Genomic DNA, 19,257 nt, shown 5'->3' with positions numbered 1-19,257 from the left:
AATGATATGACGGCAAGGCATAATATGCCACGTACATAAGAAACCCACAAGCAGGATGATGTTATGAGAGTAGAAACTATAGGGAGGTAGGAGCAAGAAAGGAGGCCAGAGAGAACAAAAGAGGCCATACAAACCTTTATAAGGTACACAGACTTCATCCCTTAGCTGACGAGATGTAAAAGATAAACAACCTTTTTAGATAACACATTCTCACAGCCATGTAAAGGATGGACTGGAGAGAGGTAGCAAGGAAACCTATCAGGTGGCTATTAATGTGCTCCCAAGAAAGAAGGCCTGAAATGGAAATATATTTACCAGGTAAAACTGGCAGGACTGATTCTTAATTTAAATATAAGAGAGTGGTAAGAGTCAAAAATGGCTCTTATATGACTGGTGAGAGGAGTGGACCACAAACCAACACAGAGTATAATGAGAAGAATTTAGGAGACTGGGGAAGAGAAGCACAGTTAGAAGCATGGGAAGTTTGAGGTGCCTCTGTGATACCTAATTTAAATTGTATAGCAAGTGTTTCATACAAAAGGTTGCATTTTGAAATACAAGCATAAGTAGATTTAAGAATCATCATCATAAAGGAACAAAATCAAATGAGATCGACCAGTTAAAGTACGAAGAATAAGAAAGTGGAACAAAAACAGATCTTTGATAGTACCAATAGGGAAGGTAAGAAAAGGCAGGGAAGGGTGGGATAAGAATACCATAAAAAGACAGAAAACGGATCATCAGAAATGATGAAGAGAACAAGAATTCTGCAGTGTCAGAGGAAACAAAGAAGAGTGAATTTCAAGAGGAAAACTGACCAATACCATCCAATGTAGCAAAAAGGTCAGTAAGAAAAGGCCTGAAATGTGTCTCACTGGGTGAGAGGTGCGTGGTAGCTCCGACAAAGGCATCTCAGTAGTGTGGGAGCAGCACAAGCCAGGCTGCGGAGGGAATGGTAGGTATAGATGAGGAGGCAGAAATTACAGGGTGGGGCACGAGGTTTACAGTTGTTCATATGGAAAATAGAATAATTAATAAGTAATAATATTAGAATAAACTCTGTTTTGTGTACTTACACTCTAAACCTACTTTTGACCCACCTTATAACATGAAGACTGGTGCAAAGAATTCTACATATAAACATAATCATACATGTGCTCAACATTAAAACTACAAGTTTCAAACCAAAGAAAAATACCAGGAAAGGCACAGAAAGTATTTTCTTAAAAAGGAAACTCAGATCTTGGAGTAAATGTCTTGCTTAATAAATATCTAGTTATTTAATAAATCCTTTATAAACAGCTTCATTCACATCCTGGCTTGGAAACAGAACTAAAATAAGAATGAAATTCACAGTTGTTCATATCAACCCAATCATGGGAAAAGTGAAAGCAAGTGTTCCTTCCCATCTGACAGTAATCACTGCTTTTTTGTAAATATGTTCTTAAATGTTCATTAGTTAAAAAAAAATAATGTCCCTGCTACTCTTCAGACATCTGGATCTGAAACTATTTTATGAAGACTCCCTCATCTTTAAAAATCCTTATACTTAAAGAGGCCTTATTTTTTGAAGGGAGTCAGTGAAATAAAGTAGCTCATTTTTGCTATAATTTCATATCACAGCATGTTAAATTTTAAGTCACCATTTACTTTATTGACTTACAAAGCACAATCTTTGAAGCGTCCAGCAAACTTATGAACTCTTAAGCAAACGACATCAAGAAATCACCAGCACTAATAGATTAAACAGTATTAACTGCTTTTATTTTTAAATGGGGTGGGGAGGATAAGTAAAGGTCACTGAGAGCATATCGAAGTTCTCCTTTTCTTTAATTTCCCTTTAAAAAATCCAACTAATTGATGTTTGTCTCTAAAGAATGTTTTTCTTCTTTTTTTATCCTCATGCAATGACATGTTTATTGATTTTTAGAGAGGGGAAGGGAGGGAGAGAGAAAGAGGGAGAGAAACACTGATGGAAGAAAGAGATATTGATCAGTAGCCCCTTGTAAGTGCCCAACCGGGGTACCTGAAACCTAGGCATGTGCCCTGACCAGGAATTGAACCGTGACCCTTCAGTTTACAGATGATGCTCCAACCAAATGAGCCACTCTGGCCTGTGCCAAGAATGGCTTTCTTTAAATTGTCCCTGCCTGGGTATTGATCTCTTAACCCATCCTTGAAATAAAAGCCAGAGTGATCTTTGTAAACTCAACAAATTTGGTCATTTGATGTCCCTGATTTAAAACTGTCAGTGGATCTCAGTGGTAGGTGTCGTGGTCCATCAAGTCACCCATACAAAGTTTGGCCATTTGGGGGAAAAAAGCAGTTTTATTTGCATACATCTCATAATTTCATATGTAAAATAAATAGTAACTTTTACAGAAAAACTATTGTATTCTTCAAAATTATTGTATTTTTTCAGTGTATGAATGAGCTATAAAAATTGCATTGGTCTGTTTAATTTAGCTAAAATTCAGGACCTAATTTTCCTCAATAATGGCATTTGCCTACCATTGCTTACATTTGTTAAACAGAAGTTTCCTTGTTATCACTGTTGGCCGTAGCCCCAGTACACCAAAGTGGTTAGATGATGTGCGAAAGTTCTGATGAAACAGTAATGCCAATTTCTATAACCAGAATGTCAAAAGTGAAAAGCGTGCACTGGATCCCAGGGAATATGAATCTCCACACGGTAAGACTGGCAATCCTACAAACCTGAGGACACATATCCACAAAGGAAAAATATGAATGGGTATGGCAACACAAACTGAAACACTGGAGTTTAGCCTAGTTGCCTGAACACTGTTACAAAACTTCGCCAACCTTTGTCAAACCAACGCATGAAGTTAAAGTTTACATAAGTTCAATTTCTAATCCAAAATCAACTTGTTGCAGATAAATTGGGTTAATTAAAATATGACTGGCTACCAAATGTACTATGTTATCTAAAGACAAACTTCTACATTTTACTCAGGATTGATATGTTTTAACAGGTTTTTCAATCTCACATCTACTTTGTTGCCTTCCCTTAATCAGTACTGATCTGATTTAAAAAATAAAAAGAAACTATCTGTGGTCTAGCTTTTCTATAAAATTCAAAAGTTGTCCAGGTGTGATAGAATTCTCAGTTGAAAGCAATGAAGGATTTCTATCTGTTCTAGGACATAATGGAAAAGTTCTATTAAAATCAGTAGACCATTTCAAAAACACCTGACGATTCTGTATGTGATAGAAAGGCCCATTGCAAGTACTGGCACATTCCCATCAAATACTTAGTATTTACCAATCTGTGAGGCAGCTCCATTCATACTAATCATTATGAGTAAGGATAAGAACAAGGATTATAGTGGTTTTGAAGTTATTTTTGAAAAATATTGGGCAAGTAGTATGGGGTAATCATTTCAACCTCAGTGTATCTAAGTAATAATGAACTAATAAATGTATTTCACTAATTACTTAAGGCAGAAATCAGCAAACATTTTCTGGAAAGGGCCAAATAGTAAAAATTGTCGGTTTTTCCATCCATAGGATCTCTGTCACAACTACTCAGCTCTGCCACATGCTCAAAAGCATGTATTGGCTGAGTTCCCATAAAACTTTATTCACAAAAACAAGGAGGGGTCCAGATTTGGTCCATCGGCCATAGTTTGACGATACCTTACTTAAGGTAAAGCTATATATAATCTTTCCTTCTTCAAAAACTAGACTAAAAAGATATCTCTCTCAAAAATGTATTTAATCTTTAAAAAATTTTATACTGTCCCATAAATTTACATATTACATAATTGGCTCCAAATATTTAATTTTTGAGGAGGATTACCCCATACTCCTTAAGCAAAATTTTTATTTACCAAAAACAAAGTCAGATACTTAATAACAATGAAACATTTCAACAAGACTGAAATAACCAGCCCTCTGCTTCTGAGACTTACTAAATTCACTTCCATAACAGACTGAATAGTAACAGTTTCCTCTCCCAAATGGCTTTTTTTAACTCCAAGTGAAATAATTAATATTATATGAAATAAATATTCTATCTGTATCATTTATCTTTGCTTAGACATTAATAATAAGATTACCAAATGGTAAGATATACTTTATTACAAGATTCAAAATTCGTATGATATAAAGATTTTGTCTTTATCAAAGTAACCCTTTTAGAGGCAATATGTATGAGGTATTCTAAAATAGAGTAAATGACAAAAAATTTTTCCAAAAGTGACACATCAGAAATCCATGTATTTGCAAACAACATGAATTTATCGATCGGCAACAATAAATGATGAGAGTCCAGTCTTAACATACAATGGGAAGAACTGCTAGTTTTTACTGGGCACTCAGGTGACAAGCAGTGTTCTAAGCACTTTGTATTAACTCATTAGTCCTCGTAGTTATAATATGGGTTAGGTGTTACAATCCGCACCACTAACAAATGAGTAAACTGAGCAGTTAGTTAATATGCTCAAGTGACCCTGGCTCAAGAGAATTGGACTTCAGAGCCCATTCTCTTAACCACCTACCATATTGCTTCTTAAGAAGCAAGTAAAAGTCTAACCGAAAATCGGTTAGGTACATAGTGGGGTTTTCATAAATATTTTCATTTTCTCAGTAATTCTTCATGATAATCCAACTTTGTGATGTAATTCTAGTTAACTAATAATTCTAATATAAAAATTTAACTTCAAAATCACATAATTTATTAAGCACAGTTTCAAATACAAATTGATTCAAGTTTGCAAGTCTGTTCTTTGGCAACACTTTCACAATGCTGACCTGTTAGTTCATATATACTGCGAACCTTAGGCCAAAAAAAAAAGAAGAAAGAAATTGGTGCTTTGGGTTAATATCAGGCAGACCAAAACAACAACACGCATGCTGAATACAACAACAAAAAAATCAGTCACCCCTGGCTGGTGTGGCTCAGTGGACTGAGCACCAGCCTGCGAACGAAAGGTTTACCAGTTAGATTCCCAGGCAGGGTATATGCCTGGGTTGCGGGCCAGGTCAGGCCCCCAGTAGGGGATGCACAAGAGGCAACCACACACTGATGTCTCTCTCCCTCTCTTTCTCCTTCCCTCCCCCTCTCTCTAAAAATAAATAAATATTTTTTAAAAATCAGTCAAATATTAGCCTATTTTTCCACTTTGAAAGTGTATGTCTTAGATCTATAGAAATCTATGATCATACATTTTTTAAATACCTATTGCTTAAAGCATTACCAATAACTATCAACAATTCAATTTATACATGAAAATTATTGTGATGAGATATAACATTTTAAAAGAGCATCAACGGTCCAATTCAATTTTGTCTGCCATGAAAATATGTTGAGACAGGAATATTGCAAACCATGTCAAGCAATGTTTGCCAGTATGGTAATGGCACAGATAAGTCTCATAACACCAACTGTAAACTAGTATTAGTTCATAACTGAAAGTATGATCTTACAGAAAGCATGACCATTCAGTGATGTGCCGTACTAGGTTATCACCGATATGATTAAACCAAGGTTAGCAATCCCCTATTATAAGCAAATATAATAAACTTATACATACTATTTATTATTATGGAATAACATATAATTGGGGAAAGGCTTTGCAAGCTTTCCTTCCCTAATTATATGTTGGAGAAAGAGAAGAATAAAAGAGAAGTCTTTTACAGACATAAGATGATCACTATCATTTTTAAAGTAGAATATTAAAAGCAAATTATATCAAAAAGTATAAAAAGTAAAAAAAAAAGGTGCCTAATTCATTCATACCAATTCATGCAACTTTATCATAATTTCAACAGTATCACTGAGCAGAAATTTCAAAATGTGTCCAGAGAAAACAGAACTACCTCAAGGGCTATCCATGGATCAGTCACTACCAATCCTCAAACTCTGTTATTGCCCCATGATGGAATAAGCTCAGAAACTAAGGTAAGCACTTAGAAACTGTTAGAGCAATCTGACATTACTGGAAGATTTTACAGTTTACAAACGTTTTCATCTGTGAAAAATTAGAAATTTTAAAAACTGACACTTTGAGAATCACTGAGCTAGAAAACATTTCTCAGTTTCCTTTTCAGGTAGATGTGAGGCTCAGTTCTTGGAAACCATGGACATGAGGCCTGCACCTTTCCTGTCTGGGAAGTGACTCTATGGTTCTCTGCTGTCCTCCCCTTGCCTACTAGCTGAAACCCAAATGAGGCGGCTACCATACTACAATTGTGAAGACAATGGCAATGCCCCAGAGTAGTGCTTTCTGAACTTTAACGTGCAAAGAAATCACTGGGAGGATCTTGTTCAAATAAAGATGCTGATTTTGTAGGCCTACAGTGGAGGACTGAGACTCTACACTACTAACAAGCTACCAGGATGCTCATGCTGCTGGTCTGAGGACCACGGTTAGAGTAGCAGGGGTTAAGGACAACAAAACAATAGGAGGGAAGGAACCTGGGTCCTTAAATGACAGCACAAAGTAGAATTCACCACCACCCTGGTTGTTTTGTGACAGACCGAAAAGAAGCCTATGTTCTTTAGATCACTGTGATGTAGCGTCTCTGTTACGTCAGACTAGCCTTCAACCTAAGTAACAGGGAGTAGTTTTTTAAATATTAGAAGAATTTATGTTGGGCCACTTCTTGCATTTTAGTTAAAATAATATCAACATAAATGCTTATTCACATAAGCATAAACTGGTAAAAGTTTTAAGGCCCAATTGCCGTTTAAAGATAATCAGACTTCAGCATGCACACCATGATTTCTGTCGCGTGCCATTTAAACACGAAGTCCTTTCTCATTACCCTGTACCCATTCAAGTCTATACCTCAACACTGGACTATGTTTTTTATGATGTTATATCAAAATCTCTTTTTAAACTTTCAGTTAGTTAAGAAACTACATCTAATTATATGTAGGTGTGTTCCAATTGTGAAATATTCTTGCAAAAGAAATCTTGTCTTTTAATTGGTTAAAATAAATTAATGAGTACAATGGTAAGTGTCTTTGTGTAGCAAGGAGCAGTCAGATATGTTTAGCAACAAATAAATGTTATTGCGGGTGGTCAGTTTGCATCAACAATGATGGAAACACAGACACAAAGTGGGCATTGGAATTTCATGGTATTGCTATGGTAATCGTGTTTTTAATACATTATAAAAATACTTTCATTATTTATCAATTTTAATTGTCAAAGAAACACCTAATTAATATATGCTTACAATGATTTGTGATGGATATGTAACTAATTAGATGAACAAGGAAAAAATAATAAAAAGAAAGAAAATAAGCACAACCACAAAAAGCAGTCAAAAAATTTATCAGCAGCAATAAAATAAGAAAATTGTACAGCCTAATCCTATAAAACTTCAAAACACAGCAATCAAATAAGACTCTGTTGGGGTCTGGGTACTAACCTTACCCCATCCCTCCCATGAAGCACAGCTGAGGAAACAAATTAAGTCAACACAATCTTGGAGAAATAACACTATAACTCACAAATTAAGAGTGGAACAGACAGAGGGAATCAATCATCGGACAGCCTGGACAAAAAAGTTCATGGCAAACCCCTAGGAGTAGAAGCCCCTGCATATCAACTTATACTCTTAGCTCAGGCAGAAAGATCACTGATACCTGCCATTCTGATCATAGTGAACTAAGGAAGGACACTGAGGAGGAGCCTATTTCCCTTGCTTTTTATCTTAAGTAGTAACACACACATGGTCTTTTTTGATGTTCATAATTGAAAGTTAACAAAAAAGCAACCTGAGTTCAGTGGGGTCCTCAGGTAGCCCCAGTGGACTGAAACCCTATCTGTGCTTACTAGACTGCAAAGCGCCTAATTGCCTACTTTCTTCTCCCTCATCAAAGGTCTTGGAATGAATTACAGTTGCATCATCTTAACGCCTTCCTAACCAGGGCCTCTGAGCTGACCAGGGCCTCTGAGAAAACAAGCAATTCTGAACTATCAAAGAGAAGGGTAACAATTTTAGCATACTGTAAAATATCAAATGTGTAAAAAAATAATTAGGAAGTAGAACATACTAATTTAACAAACTTTTGAAAACAGTTTCTATTAATATTGCTTTGAGAGAACATTTCAAGTCCCTACAGAAACAGTTGTTCCAAGCAAAGAAATTTTATAGGAATTTACATCTAACTAAATACAAATATATACTTATGAGTGCATGTGTTTGTAGTCTGTTAGAAGTTAACATCAATAAATGGGGAAAGCTTTGTATAACAGGTTATTTACTACATATCTATACAGATTATATTTTTCCATAAAAACTTTTTTTAACTTCACAACATTCATTTCAGAAATAAATTTCTACTCTACAAAAAGCTTGAACAAGTTTCATGTTCCTTGAGAATATAAAAACAATAAAGTGAAAGATACTGATTAAGATGACACTAATATTCATTCCACAAGCATTGAGTGTCTGCTGTGTACCTCACACCTGGCTAAATGCCAGAAATACTGTAAAAATGAAAAGACTTGATCTTTGCCTTAGAGAAACTTACAAAATTATAAGGCATCAATCAAACTATTTTAACTAACTAGAAAAAACACATACTCATTTATTTCTCTGGATCCAGAATTAGAACATATTTATGGCAAAAGGAAGACTTATGTTATTAACTTTTCATGATTACCTATCAACTTTTTGGACAATTAAACTTGCATATACCCCTATTTCTCTCTCAAAACAAAAGTTAAACTGAATCAATTTCAATCCATTATAAAATGTTGGCTTTATTTAGCAAGTTTTTCCATCAATATCTATGTTTAATGTTTCATATTAAGTATTTTATTGTGCAACATCTACCTTTATTAATTGTCAAACTTTTCAAGGTCCTGTTTAGAATTTAGTAAAATAAAAATTACAACTCATCATCTTCACTTTATATCCACGAAAGAGTGACTTCTGAAAAGATGCTACTGCATTTTATATTTAGAGGAGTTTGGGGGAAATTGAAAGGAATTAAAACAATAAATCTTCAGATACCTAAATTTATAAAGAGTGTTTAAAAATTGCTCTGAATCTCTAGTATCAACAAGTCAACAAAATAACACTGACCTAATCAAATAATCTTGTCACAGAACTCTTTAAGGTATGTCCATTTTAGAAAAATTCATGGTTTTCATTAAGAAGCTTTTCTCATAAAGCTTCTTTCCCCTCTCTAGCAGCTCCTTAAAAATGCTGAAATCCCCAGAGCTTGAACCGAGCTTATTCTCACCCAAAGCGTGGTTTCAGATCCAGATCACAGACCAATGCTGTCTAATGGAAACATAATGCAAGCCACATATGTAAGTTTTGTAGTAGCCGGACTTTAAAAGGTAAAGAAAAATAGCTAAAATTAATGTAATAATATATCTTACTACAATATACTGGAAGCATTATTTCAATAGGTAATGATATAAAAACTAATGAGATATTTACATTCCCTTTTTGTACTAAGTCTTCCAAACTCAGTATGTATTTCACATTTACGGCACACCCAAATTTGGACTAGGTACATTTCAAGTGTTCACATGTGCCTAATGTCTAACGAACTGGAGAGCACAGCCTTAACTGATCTCACCCAGGCACCGCTTCAATCATCAGCTATACTCAGATGACTCCATATTTGTATCTCCAGTCTTCTCTTCTGAGTGTAAAATTAGCATTTCCTAATGCCTGGCTGGATCTTATTTTAGGTGACTGAAAGGCACCTCATGCTCAAATAATGTCCAATTTGAATTCATGATTCATCCCTCAGAAATGTGGCCCTCTTCTAATAGTCCCCATCTAACCTATTCAGTTATACAAGCCAAAATCCCAGAACCCAGCCCCTTGACACTTCCTTTTCTCTCATTCCCATATCCACTCCAGCAAAACATTTTGTCCATTTACCTCCTAATATCTCAATTCAATCTACTGCTCTCCATCACAACCATCACGCACACCATCTGTCTACTCCTGCCCACCTCCGATCCATGTTCTTCAATGCAAGTACACTCACAAGTTACCTATGATGTCAACCTGCCTTCAACTCTCCCCTTCCCTGATAAAACTTTTCAACTATTTCTATTGCCTTCAGAATAAAAACAAAACTTACAATGGTCTTCAAAGCCCAAGTGCGTGATCTAGCTCCTGAGTATCTCCCGACCCATCTCATTATGCTGCGTTTTGTCCTGCCCTCCTCCCATCCTGGCCCCTCAGATCTTTGTATGACCTTTACATGATGTTTGCATGTGCTGCTTTCCTCTCACTTAGGTTATTTAGTTCCCACTCATCCTCCAGATCTCAGGGAAACAGTCTCTGACCATTATGAAGTCATCAAATTTTCCTTTTTATAAGTTCTTAAAGAACAACGTCCCTTCTCCTCTCTAGTATATTTTACAGATGCAGTATGTTTAAATACGTAATTAATGGCTCCCTCCCTGTAAGACTACATCCAGTTGGACTAAAGAAACTGCCCGCCACAACAAGATATTCAATAATTATTTGTTGAATGATTGCACCAATACACCTATCTTGTTTTCTTCCTCAAAGACCAGATACCACATTATGAGATGGCATATTCAACATACTCTGCTTACATATCATTACCTCTGGAGAGCCTTCCAGACCCAAGTCTGAGTCAACTGCTTTCAACAACACTCCACATGTAAAATACCAGTGTATGGCGTCTAAATTCTGCCTGTCTTGTATATCATCCCAACAACAAACACAGTGTTTGTTTGCTGTAAGAGAAATATATACTTACTACATGTATTTCAGTAGGCATTACTCTATAGGGTTACATACATTCCTCTGCGTTATAATTGACTATTGTTGTAATGATTATTATACTTTCAGAAGCTCTATACTAAAGAAACTGCCTGTCGCGACACGGTGTCTTGTTAGGTGGCTATGATGTACCCAACAAGATGAGGGGCAAGGGTAGCTATTTGTCTCTAAAAGCTGTAAAACTGTAATATGTGTGGGAAGTGCTCCCATGTGCTCAGACTCACACCCACTGAGTGGGTGTTACAGGGTTACAATACCAAGGTACATTTTTTCATAAAGCTCTGTCCAGCCCTGGAGTAAAATGCAGTTCTTTCCTTGCTCTCTACATTATCAAAGTGCTTCTTTTCTGCCATCATTATCTTTGATTTGACACCTTTGTCAATACTTTAGATTATCACAACACATTTTTGCCCTCCTTCTCTGCTTTTCTTTGTCATCCTCTGACTTCACGAATGTTTCTTAATTTTACATAAAAATGTTTGTATTGCTGGGAATGCAGTCTGTTTCTTCTAAAAATTATCTGGAGGTAAAGTGTTCTTCAGCTACTTCTAAATCCTACACCTTTCAAAAAGTCAGAATTTCTAGAGAGATGGGGCTTAACTATAACTTGATAAGTCAAAATACCCATATTCTATTGTGGAAAGGAGAAAACATAAGCCAAAAAAGTAATTTAGTTGTATTTTTATGATTCTTGAAATGTTACTATGCAATTTTTACTTGATTTAGCAAATGCTGCTGTGAGAGAAGAGATTACTTTCAACTTGCTGAGGTAGCAAGTTCCTTTTTATACCCCCTTATGCTTCAGGCAGTCAAGTCTATAGGAAGTTCAACTAGATTTATAGGTTATTCACCAAAAAAATAAAATCACTGCAAATGGCACCTTAAAATCTGAAAACTTGAACAGTTTAACAGACTATCCAGTCATTTTCGGAAGTTTACAATATCTGTAGAAGCAGCCAGGCAATATATATTTTGAGATAGAGGGTCAAGAAGGCTTATTGCCTTTGAATATTATTATTTCACAAACGATATAAACCAAAGAGATAATTACAAATGCTCATTAAAGAAACAAGAAATATTTCAAAATAGAAGGATGTCTCCAATAAGCTCCCCTGAAAACCAAGTACAGAGAGACTGGTTTCATTTAGTGTTCTTCAGCATGACCTATTATTCGGTTTCACGCAAAAAGTGTTTTAATGGTTCTGATCTTTTCCACACGAGTGTTCCAAGGGTACATTGCTATCAAAGTGGTAATGATAAAGTATTTTTAATTCTAGATAATAAAAAAACATCCTGAACCTAACATATGCAACCCTATAGAGCTACCAACATTACAAACATACCTATGCTTCAGAGTTACACTGAAATCCCTTTTGCATAAACTCTTATTGTACAACTGTTACCAAGAGTGTATCACCTGAAGGTGTAGTTATATTAATGCTGGCTGCTGCAAAGGTTGTTTCTTCTTTGAAGGTTGAGATCATTCACCAGCAGTCTGCTGGGGAATAGGTGTCTCTCTCAAAAAATTGAAACTAAACAAACAAAAAGGCACAGGGGTAGAATGCAGAACAGGAATCTGATTTTTTTTTTTTTTTTTTTTGGTCCTGATCATTAATGTGTTTGGGAGGAAGCTTCTAGGTGATGGGATGAGAAAAGAAACTCCCCGTCTGTGTACTGGTCAAAAGCCAGGAAAGAGAAATTCCAGCAAAATGTCCTGAAGATTTTCCAGTTCTCTGAAGTAGCTCTCTCAAGGCAACGTGAAGAAAACAGGGCAGGCCCCTCAAAACAAGACAGCAATGATCACTTTTTAATCCATACTGACATTGTGCTCCTTATTTTCTCTATCCCACGGTTGTTCTCCTCTAGCACTAAATTTTGATAAAGACTCTTCTTATAAGTGGTAGCCTTTCTCAGTGGTTCAAAGATGAAACAAAAGAGTGAGGTTTGGTATACACTTGGGCCGGAAGACATCAGTATGGTGGTAGCCCTTGTAATCCAAGAGAGACCACCCAAAAGGGAAGGTGAAATTCAAAGGGGACAAGGTAAGGAGAAGACCTTTGTGTTCATCCTCTCTTTCCCTTAGACCCCGCCCTCTTTGCCAAAAACAAAAACAAACACCCTTGAGCACAATCTGGTTAAACCTTGGATGTTAGAAACCTGTAACACTCTTTCAGAATAAAACACCCTATTTCTAAAGCTACCTTTGGTGTCTTCAACTCAAAACTACTGGATAAGGGGAAAATACACAATATAGTATGTTACATTTTCAGATATTCTTGGACTTCAAAAAACTAACAAGGTTTTCAAATGAACTTAAATCAGCAAGTAGGTAAACCACTAAAAGGTAAAGGCTTCCCTAAGCCCAATAACCTCACTCCACAGAATAAGACCTTAGCTTTCCCAAATAAGAAAGTAAATTTACATAACACAAAATGCTTCAAAATCCAGTTTTAAGTTTTAAAATGTGTTTTTTGATCAACAATTTAAATTAGAAGTGGTCACAACTTGGTGACAATGAAGTACTGAATGTTTATTCTGGACCTTGAGGTTCTATTCTTGGTTCTGACACTCATAACTCTGAGCAAATTGTCAACACGCTCTATGCTTCAGTTTCCTCATCTGCACACTAAGGGAGTTAGCTGTACAATCATTAATTCTAAGGAAAATGTCTTTTCAAAAACACAAACACAGCTGATTATGTTCCCTTAATATCTTCTGTTAAAAGCAAACAGACCCTGAATGTAGTCAATGTGATAAGCCCCACGAAAACTTACTACCTGTTCTAATTGCAGTTTCAGACTCTCCCTCCTGAGAGCACTTTTCTCTTTATTGCATGGGATGCTGTCTGATTCATGAATCATTCAATAGAACCAGTTAGATCTTTAAATTAACTTGGTTGAATTTTTTGTTCAACAGTTTCTATTTTTTTTTAAGTTTCAAAGGTTGATATTTAAAAAAAATAAAATTCTAAAGACTCAAAAGGTTAGTATAAATATACAATTCCTCCTTAAGGGAAATCTCCAAAGAGAAAAAACAATAAAAGCAGAGAGTGAAGTAAGCCTGCTATCTAGACAAACAAGTCAAATCAGTGACTTGTTATTCCACACATATAATTAAGCATTACAAAAACCAATATACCATTTAGTGCATTATTTAAACATAACCACCATACTGTAGAAGTACCTAGGATCTTTAAGTTCAAATCAGCAAACCTAATGCCATATATATATATGTATATATGTATATATAGTAAGTGGCCAGTAGTACAGAAAGTATTAGGTTTTGCTGATTAAACTTAATGGGTGTGTGTGTGTGTGTGTGTGTCCAGAAAAAGTCCAGCCATTGTTAATACAATGAGAATGGTTTGTAAGACATAGATGAAACCTGGCAACCAAGGAAAGTAGACTGGAGTGTGCACGCGAGAACAATGGCGACTTCACTTACTAGTCGGTGCAGACAGCAGACGCCATTAAGTAAGCACATAACCTGTGTGGCTGTAGCATTCAAAATGACTGAGCAAGTAGAGCAAAAATATCTGCAGGAAATTTTGCTTTAAGCTTGAACATTCCTCTGCAGAAATGATTCAGATGATTCAGAAGGCCGCCACTATGGGCAAGTGGTGACTGGCAGCCTCATCACCACAAGCCACCTGCTCATGCATCACCTCTCATGCAAAGTCTTTTGGCAAAATACCCACGTAACTCAGCCCCCTACAGCCCAGATTTGGTGCCCTGCAACTTCTGGCTTTACCCAAAACTAAAATCACCTTTGAAAGGGAAGAGATCCAACCATCAATGAGAGATTCAGGAAAATACGATAGGACAGCTGATGGCAATTGGAAGAACTGTGTGAGGGTCCAAGGTGTCTAATTTGAAGGGGACTAAGGCATTACTGCCCTGTGTACAATGTTCCTTGTATGTTGTATCGTCTTCAGTAAATGCCTTTATTTTTCGGACTACATGGCTGGATACTTTCTGGATAGACCTTGGATATCTGGTATCTGCCAAGGCGGTTACTATTGGAGTTGTATTTTTACATATTGATTTTTGTGGGGTTTTAAGGAAGATTAAAGACTTAAGGGGACAAATGTACTCAAAAATAACAAACTGGAATAATAAATTGGTCTATATACATCATCTGTACTCCCTGAGTACGTTTCTCAGAAACATTTTCAGAAACAAGCTTTCAGCACTAAGTACTTCCCTAACCTACTATTTTAGGTGAAACTGATCAAACAGACTTGATAATAGTTTAGGTGTTTTAGCACCTATTTCTTTTCAGATCCTATGAGGAATGAAGTGAGTAGACAGAGCACACAGAAAAATGATTTTGTCAATGACAATAATAGAGAATTTCAAGAGTTAGAGGACACTCAGAATGTCAGAACTAGAATGAGTTGACCAAAGCTGCTCTACGGTCAGAAATTCTCCTTCCAATGCTCTTCCCTACCTAATCCTTTGAGACTCTTTATTTTAATGTAATAAGTCTCTACTTAAACATAAGATCTTCTACAATACAGGCCACCCAAAAGCCTAGGGGTTCCTCCTCTTCTTTGGTACAAATCTAGTCTGTTCAAGACCCATCAGAAGATACATGACATTCTCCAACTCCTAGAAAGATAGTTTTATCAGACCCAAAGATTACGCCTCTTTATGAGTCAAAGTCACATAAAAGCAAGACAGTTTGATGAAAGTAAAACATGTAAAGAGATAATTTGTAATACATAGTCGCACATGTTACAATATGACAGTGCTGGGGATTTATAACAAAATAACAAATGGAGGAACTCTACCTAGGCGAGAATTGACAGGGATATTCCAAACTCAACTGTATTACACTTTACTGAAAACCTACAATGTACTGTGCTCCCTGGCACTACAGATAAACAGAAAAATAAGATGTAGTTCCCACTCTTAAGGAATCCAAAGAGAACAATTTACCTGTATTTTGCCATGTATAATGCACACTTTCTTGCCCAAATTTTTGAGGGAAAAATAAGGGTGCACATTATACACAGGTAGAGCTAATTCCATATCTATATAAATGCTTTTAATTCTTTTACTTATGCTTATGTGTTAAAAGTGTAACTCCAGAAAGAAATAACCATATCTGCATGCAAAATAATACCCTGGAATATGATAACAGGTCTTGTTTCTAAAAATAACTAAATAAATAATTGAATTAAAAAATTGAAACAAAAGATTTTTTTTCCTGAAAGTTTGGGCCAAAATGTGGGTGCACGTTATACTTGGCAAAATACGGTAGTGTGTGTTTGGAACCAAAATAATTAGATTAGCCTTTCTAAAGGAGGTGAGGTCCTGCTGGGAAGCAGTAAAAGACTAAGTTTGTAAATAAAATTATAAAACTAGTTTGAAGAACTAAGGCTCAATGTAATGAAAAATGGGGAAAAACTCCAATGGAAGAGTGATCCAAGATTCTCCAAGACAACTTTGTGAGGTAAAGAAACTGAAGTAAGAGATTCCAGTTGAAAGAACAAAAATAAAACCGAACAAGGTGATTTTTAAACTTTACCGTTTTTCATGCTAATGGTGTTCTACACAAAAACTGTAGGAACAATAAAACATAATAGTTAAAAGCACCAGATGTGGAAGTGGCCCTCCTGTGATCACCATTCAGCTCCACCACTTTCTAGCAATGTCATTTTGGAAAATTACTTAACAGCTCAGTTTCCACCTGGAAAAACGGGTGACTGTACAGCCAGGCGCAGCTTCTTCTAAACACAGGTGTTACTAATATCACTCTAATCAAAAACTTTATTCACAATACCAAATTCACATCTTTTAGGTACTTGCAGACTCCGTAATCTGGCCCCAAACTTTCTGGTCTTAATCTTCATTGGACACCCTACCACTTCCACGAAGCAAATGGATCTAGTGTCAGTTCTGCAAACCCATAAACATTTTCTACTTCGGTGCCTCCTCCCACTTCTCTAGGAAATTTAACTCTCCTTCCCTCCAATTCCATTGCACATCTCTCTACTCCTCGGTACAACTTACCACTATTTTCCCCGCTTTTGTACTTGAACTTTTTAATGTCTCCCTCTCTCCTCTTTTCGCGAAGATTGTGCACTTCTGTAGAGCAGGCAAATCATCTGCCTTCCCACCCTTCATCTCAGACTGCCTGTGCAGGCCTGGAAAAGCGTTACTGAATGAAACTGGATGTTTAAAACTGTAATGGCCGCAGTTCCAGAAACTGCTTAATTTCGTTTAATGTTGTATTGCTTTCAGATCCTAAAAATCTTGGCATGAAATGTCTTTAAATAGCTGAACACCTCCGTCGCTTCAAGAAAAGTTCTACAGAGCAACCACATGCGTTGACAGGACGGTCATTCTGAGCTTCAGAAGTTGTGTGTGCGCCCCGGAGCTCAGCCTCACGCCCGTCAGTACTGTACTTAGAAATAAGCGGCACCCGGGCAGCAGCAAGGGCTGTGCTCTCCACCGCCCTCAACTTCCTGCGGGCCCGCGGGCTCCGGCCGCGATTCTCCGCCGCCGCACTAGATTCTCCAGCCCTCGCCGCCCCTCGTCCCGCCACAGCAACTCCCCCACCCGGTAGACGCGCGAACGGCGCTGCGGGTCCTTCAAGGCGGGCCCGATCAGGCCTGGGCCTGAGCGGCCCTGCCCGTGGCCCCCCGGCTTCACCCGAGCCGCCGGCCACCCGGGCCCAGGCCACCCGGGGCCCAGGCCGCGCCGCCGCCCGGAGAGGAGCTGGGGGACTTGGTCGGCTCCGCGCGGCGCCGGGGGCGGAGCCGGGCCGGAGGGCCTGGGGAGAGGCCGGGGACCGGCGGCGGCCTCCGCCCACCCCGACGCGTACCCCACCGCCCCCAACCCCAACCCTCCTTGGGGCCCAGGTCCGCGCCTGCGGCCGGCGGGACTCACCACTTACCAACCCGCCTGGGACAACGCCGTGCCGAGCACCTCGGCCATGGCAGCTGCTTAGGCCGGAGATGGTGGGGGGCTGGGATGGGGGTGGGGGGGGCGGCTTCCTACTTTAGACAAAAACGAAAAAAAAAAAGGAAGGAAGAAAGGAAGAAAAAGAAAGAAAAGAAAGAAAAAGAAAAAAAAAAAACTCCTCTGGTCGACACTACAACTGGGCATGCTCAGTGCGGCCGGTGCTTCCGCGTGCGGGTTCCGCACGCCGAGTTTTCCGAGCGGCCGGAGGGGCTGGCCCGGTGTGGGTCTGGGTGCCTGCGGCGCGCCGAGGTAGTAATCAGCCAGGGACGGGATGAGGCCGGGAGGTAGCCGGCCGGTTTGTTACGAAGGTCCACGAGATTTTGCCTCTCCGCCAAAGGCTGGTTGTCTCTTGTTCTGGGTCACTTTTCTGAGTTGCACACCTTGGAAACTAGTTGGGGAGGTTCTGTGTAGAGCAGAGTAACGTCCGCTATCCCTGCGCTAACAGATAGACGGTCAGCTCAGAGAGACCAGGGTAACGCTAGCACTGAGATGGACACGAGGGAGCTCTTGCAGTACCGCGCTTATACGGCCATGTTTCCTGCGGTAAGACTCAAAGCAAAGCTGTTCCCAAGCCCATTCTGCGTAGGAAAAAAGTTTACTTTCTTATAAGGACTCATTCCATTCATCCTGCTTTTCTGTCAGCCTGGACGCAATGAATGCAGTCGACTTTTTCTCCTGACCCCACAAGCAAATCAGATAGTCCAGGGCAGGTACCACAATGAAAGTTAATGGTCAAACCCAAGAAAACCAGCACTTAAGAAATGTGGAGAAACCGGTCAGTTGAGTCAGTGCTCGTTTTTTCTTGTCTCTGTTTCACTGGGCCCGACCCTGGGACATTGACACAGCACACCAGACCGTGTTCCCACCGACCATTTGCGGGTAACCTTAGGCTCTCGGGCGGGCTGAAGCGCAAGGGCGGGTCCCTGAGTGGGCATGCGCCGCGGCGGAGCTCCGCGGTACGCTCTAGTGTGATTGGGCAGCTGTGACACACGTCAGCCAATCAGGAAGCACGCGGCTCTGGGAGCCGCTCCCTAAAAATTTGCTCCACCCTCCACGGTCTTCAACGGCTCCCAAGAAAAAGAATGGAGTGGCCGTGGGCTCGTCTGCCAGGTCCCAGGGTGAGACTGTTAAGAACTTAAATCTTACCACCACGATAGTTTTATTTGAAGCCATCATCTAAAACAGATTTAAAGCGGACTGCGGAACTGGGCAGAGCCACTCCTGGGTCTGGGAAGGATATTTTTGACTGTTACAGAAAGAAAGGTGATAATTGTCCGGGGTGGAGCTAAAATTACTTAATACGGATTTTTGCGATTTTAACTGGGGTGTGTCATTCGGGCTTCCCAAAAGTCATAGTTCTAAAATCGCGATGTTTTCCAGAGTTCTAATGCTATTGTAATATGTCCCAAACACTTTTAGAAACAGGAGTAACCCCATCGTATTCCCTAAAATTTGCAGTTGCATGCAATATATGTGAAAGGCTATACATATGCTACAGGTATATTTCAATTTATGGGTACCAGTC

General features: G+C 38.6%; 1 protein-coding gene across 5 annotated transcripts in view; it reads right to left on the bottom strand.

Moving 5' to 3' along the window:
• Window positions 1-18,621, bottom strand: part of TDRD3 (tudor domain containing 3) — a 158,954-nt gene extending 140,333 nt beyond the window's left edge. For 2 of the 5 annotated variants that reach the window (XM_053916416.2, XM_053916418.1), the window contains exon 1: window positions 17,665-18,569. In XM_053916416.2, coding sequence (XP_053772391.1) covers window positions 17,665-17,705 — 41 coding nt within the window. In that variant the 5' untranslated portion in view covers window positions 17,706-18,569. Of the gene's footprint in view, window positions 1-16,778; window positions 17,445-17,664; window positions 18,570-18,602 lie in introns of those variants that run through there. The other 3 variants (XM_053916421.1, XM_053916417.2, XM_053916419.2) reach the window with 3 other exon arrangements.
• Between the last annotated feature and the right edge of the window lie 636 nt (window positions 18,622-19,257).

The sequence above is a fragment of the Desmodus rotundus genome, chromosome 13, assembly GCF_022682495.2.
Source record: "Desmodus rotundus isolate HL8 chromosome 13, HLdesRot8A.1, whole genome shotgun sequence".
Classification (NCBI taxonomy): Eukaryota; Metazoa; Chordata; class Mammalia; order Chiroptera; family Phyllostomidae; genus Desmodus; species Desmodus rotundus.
The sequence above is the reverse complement of the archived record's forward strand: the minus strand, read 5'-3'. Positions and strand labels throughout refer to the sequence as shown.